Source organism: Lagenorhynchus albirostris, chromosome 1 (assembly GCF_949774975.1).
Source record: "Lagenorhynchus albirostris chromosome 1, mLagAlb1.1, whole genome shotgun sequence".
In the NCBI taxonomy this organism is placed as follows: Eukaryota; Metazoa; Chordata; class Mammalia; order Artiodactyla; family Delphinidae; genus Lagenorhynchus; species Lagenorhynchus albirostris.
This window is the reverse complement of record NC_083095.1, coordinates 85,463,664-85,481,260: the sequence shown is the minus strand read 5'-3', so window position 1 is coordinate 85,481,260 and position 17,597 is coordinate 85,463,664. Positions and strand designations below refer to the sequence as shown.

Genomic DNA, 17,597 nt, shown 5'->3' with positions numbered 1-17,597 from the left:
AGCAACGAAGACCCAACACAGCCATAAATAAACAAATAAATAAATAAAAGTAAATTTATATATATATAAAATGTGCTGATCCCCAGAGGTTACATGTTCTCTGCACGTTTCCAGCTGGGCCTGCAAAGATGCAGATCTCCATCAGGTCATATTAAACCTGGGCAACTCTAAGGTTGCCCAGTGCAGAACAATGTATCCCAGCCTGACTTCCCCCACACGTCTCTGCAGTATCCAAATTCCATGGGCATTTCCATTCCTATTGTCCATGAGCACCTCAAGCTTCCAGCACTTGCTGCTAGGGGTTGCCCTCCAAGCCCACAGTGGAAATTCCCAGTATTACTCTGTGTACATGCTTCTCAGCCTTGGAGATACAAACACTTGTCATGGACACAGTTAATGAGATTGTGTCAGAGTGTAGATGTGAACTATAAATCCCTGTTCGTTTAAAGGGGAGTACATCTTTTTCTGCTCATTGAGTTATTAGCCCAGAAAAAAATTGACATTTTGAGCCATTTGACTTACCCTTGGTCATCACCATTTGATGAGTTGGGGCTTTTCTAGTTTTATATAAGGGAAAGAGTGAATTGAACAAGACAACAATGTTCAAACGTTCCCCAGGGTTCAGTGTCATTCACTTGTGAATGAAGAACTTGGAACCCAAATTCATCATGTTCTATTTAAATATATAGAGTTTATTCATTATTCAGTAAGGACTAAATAGCCACAAGCCTCCTCTGGCGTTACTACCCCGCCAGCTATAGGTCTTTGGCCATTAGTCAATAACAACATTTCTAGTCCCCTTTCTAGAGGACAAAGTACATTCAAATCTGTGCTCTCTCTCGATTCTCATAACCACAGCCCTGTGAGGTAAGGGCTGTAATCCCCAGGTTGTGGGTGAGCAAGCCGAGGCTGGGGAGGAGACAGCTTGCTCAGGGTTGCTCAGCGAGCGCGTGGGCAGCAGTGGCAGCGCCTGACCCGGCCTTCAAACACGCAGTCCCATCCTGCCCACCTCCTCTTTCTCCCCATCTTCTCCTTCCTATTCCTCTTCCTCTCAATTAATTTTCTCTTATTATAAAGAACAAAAGATCAGACTGTTTCTACCTCCTTCCCTGGACCATCGCCGGATCTGGCCCCGGGTCCTGCGTTTGTTTGGAGACACATCTTTGACACATAAAGGCAGACATGAGCTTTTCAAGTTGACTGGGGATTTCAGCCACCCAGGCTGTCCCTTGTTTACCAAGAGTCCTTAGAAAATCACAAGGCACCGTCCCGCTAGAAGATTGCAGTCTTTCCCACATTCTGCGTGGTGTTCGCAGTGTGTGTGCCATAACGTATCCATTTTTTATGTATGGGGAGGGAAGAGTACATGACCTTTCCAAAGCTTCCCTGTGAGTTAGGAATGATCAGAAGCCAAACCTCAAAGTTGTTCCATAGGACATAATTCACTTTGAATTCCAGACTTCAGCAGCTTCAGTACGATTTTTAATTCATACCCACAAAAAGCAGTTAATTCTATAAGATAGGGAATGAGGCAGTAAGATAGTTAAATGCTGCTGCCAGCTTGGCATCTCCTAACTAGTTGTGTGACCTTGAGTAAGTCACATGAACTTCCTGGAACCAGGAATTCAATCAGATATAGGGAGCCCCTTCCAGATTTAATACTCTGTGATTCTAAGGATTATAATTTACCTTGTAACTTGATAAGCTTCTTAAAGGCAGGGCCCATGCATAGAATCTGACCCTGGGTTATTGTCTTAGGATGCCCAGGGAAGAGCAGGAGGGGGAGGCCATGCAGAGGCAGTACAACAGGGGACTTCCACGAAACAGGCCAGTAGTTGAGGCTGAGAGCAGCCTGCAGCATGAGCAGGTCACCTGAGGGTCATGACTCAGGTAGAGCAGGCAGGTGGGAGGAGGAGGGAGTTGAGACCTGGCACAGGAACTGCCCCAGTTACGTCAGGGCCCTGGAGGCCTGGCGTCAAAGGTTGGCCCATTATCCAGCAGCCTCAGTCATCAGCGGTGAGCACCATGAGGGCAGGGATGAGGGAGCTGGTGCCAGGCGATGGGTGGAGGGCTGTGGCAGGGGCACATCACCTGCAGCCCAGCCCAGGGAAAGCAGGCCCCTGGGGACCAGGCGGTGTTCAAGAGCAGGGTGCCATTCCCAGGGGAGCTAGGGGCTGGGTGGGGAGTCAGCCTTACCTGCACAGGGGCCTGGCAGTTCCCAGGTACCACACTGATAGGTGGGGAGGGGGCTTGGGGAGCTCTGCAGGGACCTGGCAGCTGCCCCACGCCTGGGCTCTGGGAAGGGGTCTTGGAAAGACGCCCTTGTGGATGGGAAGCTGAGCAGGTAGTGGGACTTCCTGCTTCAGCTGGGATGGGCTCCAGAGCAGGGCAGGCCAGAGCACGGAAGAGAGAGGGGTCCACAGGCCCAGTCCAGAGGATCCAGGAGGGCCGAGGCCAAGGAAATGATGCAAGGACAGCTGGTGATAGTTGGTTCTCCCCGATGGAATATGGCGGCCCCGCCAAGGCCTTCGGACCTACCCAGGGCCGTCCCCAGCCTCATCCAAACCAAGCCAGGCATTCACTAACCAAGGCAAGGAAATTACCAGTCTTACTGGTTTTACCACGGATTCATCACATCCTCAGGAATGCAGTTAAAAGCCCATCGTTCTAAATAAAAGGATTCCCAAACCTTGGATTTCTCTGGTTATCTTAAAGAATCGTGTAAACATTTTAAGCTGTTTTAATTTGAAAAGTAAATAAGTTTACTATTCACTTTGTTATAAAGCAGAAACTAACACACCATTGTAAAGGAATTATACTCCAATAAAGATGTTTCCAAATAAATAAATAAATAAATAAATAAATAAGTTTACTAGCGACAGGAAGGTTTAGAAGCATCTCTCCCAATCTATACTTGTAGCAGTAGTCAGGCAGCTCAGTGTGTGCTTATGTTAAAATGACCTTTATGTAGATGGAGAAGTTAGCGTTGTCTGGTCCGAGCCTGTCAGCATTTGCATTATGCACTTAGTTTAGATTTCAAATCTTAGCAAAATGTTTTTGGCTGTGCCCAGTGTATGTCCATACACAGAGGCCCTCAGCTGAGCCATGGGATGTTTCTGCTTACCCCCTTTACTCAATTTCCATTCTTCCAAAAGATTATAGTAGACCTCTGCTTTCTTTAATAGGATTTTCCATAGCTACACAGTCATTTTCTTTTTGTAATCACTGCCCTGTTTTTCATCTTTTCTTATTTTAGTTATTTTCTTGACTTCTAAATTACTCTGCAGAACTCTAGGTATACAAAGAGAACTTTTTTTTTAAACATCTTTATTGGAGTATAATTGCTTTACAATGTTTTGTTAGTTTCTGCTGTACAAAGAGAACTTTTGTAATGAGTGTTTCTTAACATCCTAAAGTTGGAAATCAGTAGAAGGGTGGAAATGTTAGGGAAGGAAGTGACGAAAGCCAACTAGAGCCCTCCCAGCAGGATTCACCATCCTTCGGGTAACAGTGCCAGGCCTGCTACCCCTGGGTGACCAAGGTTTCTGGGGCTCCCCCCTCATGTACCAGGGGTCCCTCTCTCAGACGGAGCTTCTGCTGTCTGGCCTGGCCCTAGGCAGCTGGTCTTGTGCAGAAATGACTTCAGTGATCTCGGGGCCTAAACTGTCTACGGGGAGGTTATGGGTGTTCTCATCTCACTGTTCACCGGGCACAGATTTCCATGCAGATCAGCCATTTCCATCTGCCTCCAGCTTCATTTGCTGGTGCTGGCAGGCACTGGCCCTGGTGAAACTTTCTCTTAGGTCTTCTGAGGTTAAGCACCAGAACCAAGGTCTTTCCCACTCGGGTGCCCCCATACCTTCCCCCCTGGTCCTTGCCCTCCTCCTGTCCTGAGCACCATGACTTTGCGGGGATGCCTGTTATGTGCTGTGATGCATGTAAGATGCCATCTTGTTTGTCCTTCTCTGGTGCACTTCTAAATGGCCCGTCCTCACTGACATATACCCCTTCAGGTACATGCCTACATCATCAGCCACCTGAAGAAGGAGATGCCAAGTGTATTTGGAAAAGAAAACAAGAAGAGAGAGCTTATCAGCAGGTTGCCAGAAATCTACATTCAGCTGCAGCGAGAATACCAGATTTCTGCAGGGGACTTCCCCGAGGTCAAGGCAATGCAGGTACAGAGGGCCCATCACAATGTCACCAGTGGGGATGGAGGGGCACTGCCAGCTTGTCCGGCTGGTTGCTGGGTACACATTTGGGTTTCATGGTTTAGAATGGAAGAGAACACGGTAAATTCATCTTCCTAGTAATACATGATAATAGGCTCCTGTGAATAAAGCAGAAATTGCTTGCTTCCTGAAACATTTAAACAAAAAGGGAGACATTTCGAGAAGTAAATTAAGCTCACCTGAAAAAAGTCCTATGAACAGCTCCCTTAGGCTGTGTTCAGGGTTGTTTTGGCACAGAAGTGCCACCTGTTTTTTAGAATCCCAGAACTTTAAGGGAATTAGAGCTGAGAGTGACCTTGGAGGTCACTTCCAGGGGCTCCTGAAGCCGGCCCTCCCCCGCGCTGCCCTGCACTGTGGGATTACGCGCTTGGGCAGCATCGCTGCTGCGGGCTCAGTCAGAGGCCGTGGCGGGCTGTGGCCACGGCGGGAGTTCACCAGACACAGCAGGCTGTGCTCACTGGAGAGTTTGCTTAAAGGCCAGCTTCGGGCAGCCTTTGGCCTAATTTCAGAATCTCCCTGACATGTGTCTGGGCAGCCCCAGGTGACCCCGAGTGGGTGCTGCCACCCTGGCCTGACCCGTGTGTCCACCTCCCCGCCATGGTGTTAGGTGACCTTGATTTTGACACTGACCATGCCCTCCCGAGCGAGGCCGCCTCAGAGAGCCTGACTGACCATCTCCTTGTCCACTGCAAGGACCCATCTGCCCTGGAGGCCACAGCCCTCTGGAAAGCAGGCAACACAACTCAGATGCCTGCAGCCACCAGCCAGAAGTAACTCAAACAAGTGAGGCAGGCGGGCCACGCCAAAGGAAACTGGGGTGCCCCCTCCGACCACCTCTTGTTTTCTCACATTTGGTAGAGATGTGGGTCCTGAGAAACACGTCCCTACTGGGAGGAAAACAATTCTGCAAGTGCAGTGAGTGAGGACTTGCAGGGCACACGGTGGGAGCAGATTGGGGAGCGTGTGCCCTTCCCCGCTCAGTGGGGAAGCCCCATCCTGCCCAGTGGTTGCTGCCCCGTGGGAGTGCAGGCCTGGATATTTCACGAGAAGCCAGAGATCTGGATTTGTATGTAAAGTACCCTGGTTTTCAAATTTTGGCTCAGAATTTCAAAGAATCTACATGGGCCAAAGAGAGCGTACAGCATACTGGCTGCACCCTGGAGACTCTGGGCCTGTGAGCTGCCAGCCTGCCTGGGGTGGGGATGGGGGTCGGTTTGCGGGGGAGGGTCAGGGAGGAGGAAGCACAGGTGCAGAGGCAAGATCAGGCCGCAGGAGGGGAAGCAAACCCTAAGGGGTTTGTTAATGTAAACTCTCTGTATATAACGTACACACTGAAATAGGAGTGGGTTACACTTACTGCTGTGATGCCTGGGATCAGGGTGAATGCATCTGGTATATACGATCTAGTCAACTATGATTTAGTCACCTTAAAAAAATACATAGGGGCTTCTCTGGTGGCGCAGTGGTTGAGAGTCCGCCTGCCGATGCAGGGGACGCGGGTTCGTGCCCCGGTCCGGGAAGATCCCACATGCCACGGAGTGGCTGGGCCCGTGAGCCATGGCCACTGAGTCTGCGCGTCCGGAGCCTGTGCTCCGCAACGGGAGAGGCCACAACAGTGAGAGGCCCGCGTACCGCAAAAAAAAAAAAAAAAAAATACATAGAAACACTTTTTTTTTTAGAAGTAAAGTTGATATTCCTGTACTCAGAGGATAAATTGGATTTTTTTCTGGTCGTAAGATGGCTAATTTGAGGGCTCCTGGGGCCTCTTCCTGAGCAGGTTCTGCTTTCGCACCCTTGGGTCATGCCCTGTACCCCATGACCAAACTGAAGGACAGCTGTTTCCTGGCATCCTTCAGATACTTTGGAAGGGAAATTGGTTTCCTGACTGAAATGAAAGCTGTGAGTAAATACACAGTGCTCACGATGGCCTGATGGGACGTCTGTGGCTCATTGGTCTCCTGAGGCTCCCTTGATGCCCGACCCACAAGGTGCGGCTCCCGAGACCTGAAGTCTCCCTGACAGGCCTCCCCTGCCCGTCTACAGGGAGCTCCTGAACGGAGGGAGCAAACTCTGTGACCAGAGCTACTCCTGACCATGCTAGCCTGGGCCTGGCCAGTCAGAGGGCATGCAGGCCTCTCAGAGCTGGTCACAGGGGCAGTCCCTCACCCCAGGTCTCGGGAGCAGCCTTGGCCCATGTAGCCGGGCAATACAGGGAGGGCCTGAACCTTCACTGAGAACCCTGTGGTTAGGTGCCGCACCAGGCACCTTGGCCCCTTCATTGGACTCCTGGGTGCCCTGGGACTGGGAGCAGGGGTCCTACCTGCCGGGTGCCTACCATCCACACAGTCCTACCATCATCTGTGTTCATTTGTGCGTTCACCTAAGAATAGTAATTAAGTCTACTATGGCCAGGCGCTGTTCTAGGCCCCTGGAATACATCATTGAACAAACAGCAAAAATAAAAATCCTTGCCCCTACAGAGGTCCATTCTGGGTTACAGTTTTGCTGCTATGACTGTAACTGGCAGTGACGTTTTGGCAGCAAAGCCCCTTGTTGGGACTTGTGCTCCTTGTTACAACATAAGTGTCTCTGTGCTGTGGTATAATTCATTTACTCAGTGTCTTATTTAGTGTCTCCCATAGAAGGCTGTAATTCCATGAAGCCAGTGACCCATGTCCTGTTCTCGGCCATATCCCCAGCCCCTGGGGTGTAGCAGGTACTCAGTGAATACGTGTTGAGTAGGTTAATTAATAAGTTAGTGTATGTTTATATTGTAGCAGGCTCTAGGGTAAGGAGTTTCTCAGACCCTGACCTAGGCCTGACTCCCACAGGGCTTATAGACCAGTGGTTTCTGGAGCAAACCCCTGGAAGCTGGCTGAGGATTCTTCCTTGGGAAGCCAGCCAGGCCCTGATCATACCACCCCAGTCCTTTCAGGGAATCCCCAGGGAGCAAGGCAGGCCTGGAGCCCAGAGGGTGTGTTCACTACTTCAAGCTAGTTTGCTGTCACCCAGGAAGCTCTGGGGGTTCCTGGTGTGGGTCAAGGCCTCCACATCCCTGAGTCTGTTGAGCATCTGACATCTTCCCCAACACAGGCATTCAGCCTTACTGTGTCTGGGACAGCGGCAGGGGCAGAAGCTTGGAGATGACTTGATTATGATCTTTGCACATCCCAGGATCTCACGGAGAGCTCACCGGGGCCGGCTTTAAGTCTCTGTTCTCCAGGCTGGTCAAGGTGACTCTTGACTGTAGCAAAGAGCCAACTGTATTTTGCAGGCTTTTGCCCAGGGCCTGTGTCAGCCCTACACCCATTGTAGGGAGGGAATCTGGGGAGGGAATCTGCTTTGGGGAGGGAATCCGCTTTGCTGCGCTGACGTGTCCGTGCTGCAGAAAGAGGGAACACGAGCAAGGCCACCTTGATAGCTGATGCAGTTGTCCTCCTTGGGGAACTGGCACACAGACCTACTGGAGAACGGACTTGAGGAAATGGGGAGGGGGAGGGGTGAGCTGGGACAAAGCGAGAGAGAGGCATGGACATATACACACCACCAAAGGTAAGGTAGATAACTAGTGGGAAGCAGCCGCATAGCACAGGGAGATAGGGAGGGTGGGAGGGAGGGAGATACAAGAGGGAAGAGATATGGAAACATATGTATATGTATAACTGATTCACTTTGCTATAAAGCAGAAACTAGCACACCATTGTAAAGCAGTTATACTCCAATAAAGATGTTAAAAAATAATAAAATCTTAAAATAGAAAAAAAAACATTTCAACAGCAGAGGGCGGCAGAGCCATCCCCATCTGCTCAGACCATCCAAGTGGATTCAAAAACAGTTTCTGGTACAGGCTGGGAGTGAGCAGGCAAGGGAGAGCCCAGAAGAGGCTAGGCTGGGATTGACCTTTGTCTCTTGTGGGGGAATTCCAGGATCCCGCGCTTGGCGGCTTTGATGCATACAGTTGTTTGATGGGTAGCTCTTTAAATTCTCCAGTGTGTGTTCATCCCAGTAAAAAGCTTTGGAGCCACCCTGGTGGAGGACAGTGATGGTGTGGTTTAACTTGGACCCCACCCCCCTGGCCAGGGCTGGGCAGGCGGGTACCACAGGGATGAGAGTGTAGGGCTTACTTCATGCGTGCCCTCCGGGGTGGGAACGGCTGCTGCCGCTGCTTCCTGTCCACCCCTGCCAATATGTGGCCATTTCCCCTGGCTAGTTTTCCAGAGGTTTGCAGTCTGAATCCATGTCGCCTGCAGGCGGGTGGAAAGTTTGGGTGGGCACCGCCCTCATTTGTCCACTTGGCCGGACACAGAGGCTCTGTGTGTGCCCAGAGCTCAGGCTCATTCATGAGGAAATAGGGTGGGTGTTCATGCACCCAGGGGAATCCAGACTTGTTTACCCCAGCAGCACTGGGATTTTTGTGTAGGCTGCCTGCTCTCCTCCTAGGCTTTCTCTTCTCAGTGCCCTTGGCTGACCGAGGTGCCGGCAGCAGGACCCCAAAGTGTTAGCAGCATTGTTTGGTGCTGATGTTGGGATGACGTGCAGGTGACTGTGGTGTGTCAGTGAGGATGGAGGACATGAAAACTGGAATGTACCTTAGAAACCAGGCCTGTGCTACCCCACCACTCTGAGCTGAGCTCAGGCTGAGTGCTAGGTGGCAGCCCAGGCCAGCCTGCTTTGACAGTCATAGAGTTGGCTACTGAGAAGAGTGTTGGGGGCACCTTTCCAAGATATGTCAGGCTGTTTTGCTTTCCGCTCTGTCCTCTCCACCGTCTAAAGCTCAGGGCTCCACTTCAGAATAACAGCCTAGAATGTCTGCCCTGCCAGCACACCCTAGAGACCACAATTTTGATTCTCCATTGGAAACGACCTAAACTTCCAATTACATGGACAGGGTACATGAGGAAAGGCCCAGCTATACAGTTCAATATCATGTAGCTATTGAAAATAAGTTTGTCTATTATATATATATTAATGTGTATCTGTTAATCCCATTCTCCTAATTTATCCCTCTCCCTTCTTCCCCTTTGGTAATCGTAAGTTTGTTTTCTGTATCTTGAGTCTGTTTCTGTTTTGCAAATAAGTTCATTTGTATTATTTTTTAGGTTCCACATATAAGTGATATCATATGGTATTTGTCTTTCTCTGTCTGACTTACTTCATTTAGTATAATAATCTCGAGGTCCATCCATGTTGCTGCAAATAGCAATATTTCATTCCTTTCTATGGCTGAGTACCAGGTTTTTACTGTATAGCACAGGGAACTATATCATATCTTGTAATAGCCTAAAATGGAAAAGAAACTGAAAAAGTATATGTATATGTACACCATTGTAAAGCAATTATACTCCAATAAAGATGTTTAAAAATAAAAGTATATGTATATATAAAACCAAATCACTTTATATTTATATAAAACTGAATCAGTGTGCTGTATACCTGAAATAACACAATATTGTAAATCAACCATACTTCAATTTAAAAATTAAGTCAAATTAAAAAAATTTTTAAAGGTTGTATAAAAATTGATATCATGGAAAGCTGTGATATATTATTTCTTTAAAATGCAGGTTGTTAAATAGTGTGGTCTTATTTCAGTTAAAGAGTGTGTGTGTGTTTGTAAAAATGGCTATAAACGTATGCCCAAAAATGTTAGCAAAAGTCATTGCTGGGTGATGGTATTATAAGTGATTTAAGATTCTTATTTTTGTTTACCAGTTTTTTCCCCAATTTTTTACAATGAAAGTGTAATATTTATGGTAGCACAAAGCTTTGTTTTTTCTTAACTCCCTGTCCCATTACTTCTGTCCAGAACAGTCAGGTCTGAGGGGAATGTGAAAGCTCTTTCTCTTGAGAGCCTCCCTGTCTCATCTCCAGAAAACTGCACACCTGGCTGGCCCCTCTCTGGCCCTCTAGGATTGTCCAAACAGACATACTTCACGTAGAGTCCATATAAAAACTGCCATACCTGGAATTCTCTGCGTTTGTTTGGCAAAACTGCTATTAAGACATTTTCACGAGATCTTTGAGGCCCCTTATACAATTGCCTAAGTGACTTCCACAGTTCAGGGCCAGAGAAGGTTTGTCTTTCTTGGAGGAACAGGTGGTTTCTCCCCGCCGACAGCGAGGTGTGACACCTCCACCCCCGCCGGCTCCCCAGCCAGGGCAGCTGAGGAGTGTAGCTTTTCTCAGCCTTCATTATCTGATGTGATGATTCCCTTCCTCTTCCTTTCAATTACTTGGCTTTTCCCTTTGTTCATGACTTTCTTCTATTTCATGTTATCATTGTTTCACTGTAAACTAAGTCAAGCCGTTTTTGAAATATAAGCTCCCTGAAGGCAGAGACTGTGGCTTTTCATATTTATATCCCAGAACAGGGCCTGGCACATAACAAATGGTCAGTAAATGTTGGATGAATGGATGGATGGATGGAAGGAAGGAAGGGTAACCAAGGCAGGAAGGACTGTTTCTACAGAGCCATCCACAGAGCCTCTGTGGCATCTACAGTTGGCTCCCATCCTGGCCAGGCAATTGCCGCGTCCCCTAGGGCCATCTGCAAACCCTGTGCTCTGTCTGCTCCTCCCAGCTGTCCTGGGAGATGCAGCCGAGACCTGCCCTGACCATGCTAGTACTACTCAGCTCTACTGGCTGCATTTATACTTGCCCTTCCCATCCCTACTCCTCTCTCTCTTTGCAATTTCAACTTGTACCTATTTGTACCCTAAACTACATTTTTTTAACTGATCAACGTCGTCTTTAAATAATCATTTTACCTAAATTAGTTCTACTGACAGCTCTGTCGCAGCTTCACGTTACAGCACAAAGGCTAGTCGAGCGGCAGGAGGCATGGGCTATTGTCTTGACTCCGCCAGGACACCCCTTGTGCTCTCTGTGAAATGGGGTTATTAATACCTGCTCTTCCTGACTCCCAGCATTGTTGTGAAAATCAACTGAAGTATGTAAGGTAGGTAAAATACTTTAAAAGATAAAATAGTAGATCTCTAGAGTGCTTTTTTAAAAAAAGACAGGGTGAAAGGAATTTTGTCTCAAAGCCCTCGGGGATCACCGTCCCTCATGCCACTGCCAGCCCAGATTAGCTACCATAGGAAAATGTTGCATCCCATGCATCTTGTCTCTTGTTCCAAAAGCCACTCCTGTGTCTGGTGGGTTCGGATGTGGGGAGCCCACCAAAGAGAGAGAGAGCTCTGGACAGCCCAGAGCATGGGCTGCCTGCTTTCAGGGAGCATTTGTCCCCTCCAGCCATCCCTCTCCTCATTTGCTTCCTGCAGGGAGGATGTTAACCAAATCTGTGGCTTCTCCTTTTCCAGGAACAGCTTGAGAGCTATGACTTCACCAAATTCCACTCGCTGAAGCCCAAGCTGATCGAGGCCGTGGACAACATGCTGAGCAGCAAGATCTCGTCCCTGATGAGCCTCATCAGCCAGGAGGAGACGAGCATGCCCACGCAGCTGGTGCAGGGCGGGGCCTTCGACGGCACCGCCGAGGGCCCCTTCAACCAGGGCTACGGGGAGGGCGCCAAGGAGGGCGCCGATGAGGAGGAGTGGGTTGTGGCCAAAGACAAGCCTGTCTACGATGAGCTCTTCTACACCCTGTCGCCCGTCAACGGCAAGATATCGGGCGTCAACGCCAAGAAGGAGATGGTGACCTCCAAGCTGCCCAACAGCGTCCTGGGCAAGATCTGGAAGCTGGCCGACTGTGACTGCGACGGCATGCTGGACGAGGAGGAATTCGCACTGGCCAAGCACCTCATCAAGATCAAGCTCGATGGCTACGAGCTGCCCAACAGCCTGCCCCCGCACCTCGTGCCACCCTCCCACAGGAAATCCTTGCCGAACGCCGACTGAGGGGCAAGCCGCACACAGCGAGGGCGGTGTGGGGCTAGAATTGGGGGGCCTGGGCCAGAGGCCCACACTGCCACTGACTCACTGAGCGACCCTGGGCGAGGCACTGCCCTCTCTGTGCCTCGGTTTCCCCATCTGTAGAACGGGGAGGGCAGACACTGGACACTAGATGAGATCCTTTCACCTTAAAATTCCCAGAGTTTCTACTAAAATGTTGGGGGGACGGGGTGGATACAGGGATGGAAGCGTTGAGAAGAAAGGAAAATCGTCCAAGGAGTCCTCCAAAGCCTAGAGAAGCCCAGATGTGGAATCCCAGGAGCCAGGGCGTGTCAGCTGGGGGCTCTGCTGGGCTTCACTGGACTGTCCATCATTTTGAACCTGGCTGTCCCTCAGAGAGCACCGGGAAGCAGCAAAGACGAGCTTATTTATTTTGTCTCTTGCTCTATTTGGAGTGAAAAAAAAAACAGCTGAGAAGGTTTCTGTTCTCTCCAAACTGTCTACCAAAGAGTAGACTGCTGCCCCAGCTTTGAGAGGAGGACGCACCATTTCTGCGTGTCCCCGTCCCTTCTGTGGGCCCGCAGAGCCCGCGGCCAGGCCGCAGGGAGCATCCATCCCAGCGCCTGCTGGCCGGCCCTCCCAGGGCTCCCCCAACCTTGCAGCCTTCCCAGCAAAGGTGTATTTGGTTAGAAATTTGGAACTCACAACCTTTATTAACCCCTGGCAAGAGTTCTAGTATTCATTTCAAGTCACGTTGAAATCTGAAGATTAGCTTTACTTGTCTGGCAACAGGTTGTAGCAAAGTTTATCATACTTAAACTAGAGTAAGAAAAGCGGTGGTTCTCCCCAGTCTTCAGTTAGCGTGGTTACACGTCCCCAAGGCTCCTTGGAAAATGGCAGGATTTAAATCCAGAAAAAACATGAATTGGTGCGTGCAGTGTCCTGGCCCTGTGGCCACAGAGGGGACGGGGGGCCAGCCCAAGGTCAGTCTACTAGCGTTAGACACTATTTTTATAAAAAATAGGCATTTTTATTATGACTAGTTTTTTAAATATAGTTTCTATATAAAGGATAAAGGCCTTTATACAGAAACAAGATGCAATCTTTCATATAAAGCCTTTTCTTCAAAAGACTGTGTGGTTCATACCATGAATGCCTCACGAGGTAGGATCTGGGCCCTTACCTGTACATCAGTTCCTGATGTTCCCTCCCTGGGTGCCCTGGGTGAACCTCTCTGGACCACTCGCCCAAATGCCTGTGTCCAGTGGAGGTCACCCTCCCAACTGTGTGGGCTCCAGCTGGGGGATGCGGGTGCCTTTCACCATTATTTATGCAATAAGAGAGACATGATATTTCATCACTATTGTGATGGCTGCATAGCCTGGGACCCTGCCGGCACCAAAAATGAATGAAATCCAAACAGTCACACCTAAGTCTCCCAACACACTCATTTTTTTTTGTTTGTTTGTTTCTGGTGTCACTTGTGACATCAGGGGCAGAACAGCAGACTTAAGAAAATGTTTACTTTAGAGAAGCATTTATCCAGATGCCAGCCCTCACACTCCCTAGCTTACTTTCTACATAATTTAGTTTTAAGAGAAGTAAATACATAACGTGGTTTTAGTCTTAGTGAGTACTTTTAAATTAATTAGACACATAGAAAAGAGACATTTGTAATTCCAGTAGATCTGTGAATGCACGAGGACCACACAGGTGTGTAAGCACAGTGGATCCAGCAGAGGGCAAGATTGAGAGAGGAGGAGAGAGTTCATTTGTCGAAAGGTATAGAGATGCCAAGGTTAGATTATTTCCATTCACAATCATCTTGCTTCTTTAACTCAGCTCAGTTGTCATATATAAAGATAAATATATACACGTATGTCACAAGAGTATGTATTTTGGCCACTTGTTAATGTGTATATATGTACATGTGGCAAGTTTTGTCTATATATGGATGTAGAGGAATACTGTTTCAGAGGAGCCGCAGAGGAGGTTTCTGGTTCTACGTGGATGGAAGCACCTCATGGGTGATCCCCACCCCACCCCCATGACCTCTGGTGGGAGGACATCTGGCAGCTGAATGCTGAGAAAAAAGGAAGAAAAAGGAAGTCACATGTCCATTTTTCTCAATATCTTCTCCTAAAACCTGAAGTCACCCATCATAAATAGTTGATTGGAAAGAAAAACACTGAAAGACATTAGGGATGGCGGCCAAGCAAGGACCCATATCGTCCCAGGACCCGCACAGAGTTCCTTGAGTCTGTGTCCAAAATACCCGTTATCCCCTGACCCCATGCAGCAGGGCCGGGAACATGGAGCCCTTGGGATCTGGGCACCTGGACCGACCGTATTGTCCTCCCTGCACCACCCCACTGTCCAAGTACCCCCTCTGCAGAGTGCTCACGGATGGGGCAGGGGGCGTGGAAGTAGGTAAACTCCAGAACTCTGAAACTATCTTCATGCTCTCCGTGATTTCACAGAAGAAAACCTAAGAATCTTGAGTCTGTTTTCTGTACAGCACACGGTATCGCACAACACAAACTTCTGCAGTCTTGAGTTTAGGGGGAAAAAAATGAAAACTTCTGCCTACTCCTCCCGAAGTCGACTTCCAAACTGTGAGCCTGCTGGTGAGGCCCTCCTGAGCCCGTCTGTACAGAAGCGTTGCACTGAGACCTGCCGAGATCCCCCAGCTCTGCGGCCACACGCTGATGTCCAACCCACTTGGCATCCTACTTGGATTCTTTCCTCGTCACACACACTTGGATGACCCGGGTTGGGGCTGCTCTTCTGTGGGAAGGGCCAGGCATTCAGTTGGCTTTCACTTCTCCAGGGCTGGAGTGGCTTCTCCGGAACACTTGTCATCATGCAGCAATAAAGCCTGGATTGGGGGCTGTGACTCCTCCCACAGAACCGTGGGCCTTAAGGAGTTGGATTCTTATTCCATCTCATGGGACTGGTGTCCAGGTGGGTCAGAGAGCATGTGACGAGAAGCCAAATGCCTCGTGCTCTCCCCCAACTGCTGCCCGCCTTACAAACCCGCAGGAGAGGCTTCAGCAGAGCCCTGGCCCCACTGTCCCGACCACGGTCCTTTGCTATGTCTGCTGGGTCTTGGGGGGCCGCCCCTGCGCCACACTGGGAATGTCTTGTACTGGAGCCTGCCGCCTAGGATGGGGTTTAACCACCAGAGTCACGGCCTGACAGCCACCACCAGAACCTTCCCGCTTTATGGCTACACTCCTTGATGCCCAGAACGATACCCTGGACAGATTGCCTTGGAGATAAGGAAAGCATTTAAGGAGGCACCGTTTACTTCCTCCATGGAATGTGGCAAATAACTTTCTTAGGACAGATAACCACTGAGTTTTTCCAGGTAAACATGGGCAGAATCTAAGAGTATACCAGGTGACGTGTCAATTAGCCAATGCATTTAATACACAATGCTTCTGTTTTTTTGTAATCTTGTTTAGAAATGTCAAAAAAAGACCCAGTCTACTGATCAATAAACTTCTGAAAAAAATCACTACTTTTTTCCCATTGGCTCTGGTTTTTCAGTTGACTGTGTGCCAGCTGTCTCAGGAATAAAGCAGGGATCCCTTGGAACCGTTCTGAAACGAGGCAGAGGAGTTAAGGGGAGGGTGTGCCCCTCTGCACGCCATCCCTGTGACCCCTGACTCTTCCTGCATCTTCCCTGGGTGGTAGACTCGGGCTTCTTCAGCAGAAAAGCAACTCCATCCACTGTGGGCAGAGACCAGGTCTGGGAGCAGGCCCCAAGGGAGGCTCACACCCCAACTGAGAGTGACTGGAAACCAAGGCTTCAGGGGACCATGGAGGAGATCCTTCCGAGGCTGCGGACAGGGCATCACTGAGCGTTCACAGGAGATGTCCTCTGTCCGGCGCTGAGGCAGGCCCGAGCACCTGAGGGTGCAGTAGTGCTAGGGTGCAGCCCCTGGCTGGCTGGCACTGCTCCTGCCTCTTGGCATGCCTCACAGGTCTGGACCACCCATAGTAAACATCTGGAGTTTTCACACTTGCACCCGTCTATCCTTTTGGTGATCCAGACCTGGAATTTCCTTTGCAGACCACTCTCCACTTCTCCACCCTCAATCTGAGGCGTGAGATTTGGGGAGATAGACCCCACCCCTTCTTTCCAGGGTGGGTCCTGATGGTCTTGAGCCAATTAGAGTATTTCATCTGCCTGGTCACAGAAATTGTTCAGGAATGGATGTGTGTCTATGAGAGCCAGGCCCCTCAGACTTCTGTTCCAACTCTTGGGAGAGATGTACTCTCTTTTCTGAACCATGCAGTACAAAGAAGTGAGCCTATTGGTGCAACAATATAAATAGCATTGAGAGAAGTGCCCAGAGGTGCTGGAAGCAGAGGAGTGAGGTTAGGCTGACAGCAACCACCCTGTGGAGCGTGAAGATGAAGAAGGCATTGAGAAAGACTAAGGGAATCCACACCTGTGGTGGCATCATTTGAGCTGCTGGATCAAACCTTACCTGAAGTCCTCCTCCTGCCAGCCTTTTCAGTTATGTGGACCAGTACATTCCCTTTATATCATTTAAACCCATTTGACTTGAAATTTCAGTTACTTGCAGCACAAATATTCCAGAACTGTACTGACCAGCAGGGATTCTCATTTCAACAGGGGCTGCTATCAGTCACGGCACAAGAGGAGCTGATCCTGGCAGCATGTGCAGTGGCTTTACTGCAGTTGAACTAGGAAGAAAGAAGAGCAGTTCCGTAGCCCTGCTCAACAACCTCAAATACAGCCACCTCTGTTGAGATCTGTGTACAAAGTGTCATGCAGCTCCATCCTGTCCTCTGGTGGTCACATCACATGGGATGCTGTGGGCCAAGGCTCTTAACAGGAGGTGAAACAAGCTTACAGAGGTGGGAGAAGGGGGGACTTCCTAGAAGGAGCAGGATTTTAACTAGGGCTGATGTGATTGGAGAATGTGGATGGTGGGGAGTAGAGGGGCATTCTTATTCTAAGCTGAGGGAACCACTGATGTTCAGACTTGGTCTGGAAACCTCTGGTCCCGACCAGGCAATGGGGAGTCTTGCTCTGGGAAGGTACATTGGGCCGGGCGTCGGCTGACGTGCAGGCAGGGTGATGAGCTGGGGACAGTGATGAGGACCTGCAGGGTCAGTGGGAGTAACCGGGTGGGGGGTGCACTGTGGAGTGCTCGCTGGGGGGCACAGCAGCAACAGCCATTGGTACCTGACTGGACCTGGGGCTGGGGTGAGGAAGCAGCTCAGGTTCATTCCTAGTGCCACGAAGCAGTCAGTGGCAGGAGGGACCTCACAGGGAGAGGACAGCAGGGGTGGAGGCTCCTCTCAGATACAGGGGAGACGCCCCCACTCAAGAGCAGCATGCTTCTCACTTCCAGCCACAGGCCGGGGTTCAGGTGTGATGGGTCCTGCCCAGCTCTCAAGGGCAGGCTGTCGCCACCGCTTCTCTCACCGGCCTGGGCTGTCAGGGACGCCTCCCTGAAGTGTTGCCGGGGCT

At 49.8% G+C, this 17,597-nt stretch overlaps 1 protein-coding gene across 1 annotated transcript in view; it reads left to right on the top strand.

Moving 5' to 3' along the window:
• The window catches only part of EHD4 (EH domain containing 4), an 89,185-nt gene extending 73,580 nt beyond the window's left edge, over positions 1–15,605 (top strand). Inside the window, exons 5-6 of the mRNA XM_060147997.1 lie at positions 4,014–4,178; positions 11,555–15,605. Coding sequence (XP_060003980.1) covers positions 4,014–4,178; positions 11,555–12,091 — 702 coding nt within the window. The 3' untranslated portion in view covers positions 12,092–15,605. The remainder of the gene's footprint in view (positions 1–4,013; positions 4,179–11,554) is intronic.
• The last annotated feature ends 1,992 nt before the right edge of the window (positions 15,606–17,597 follow it).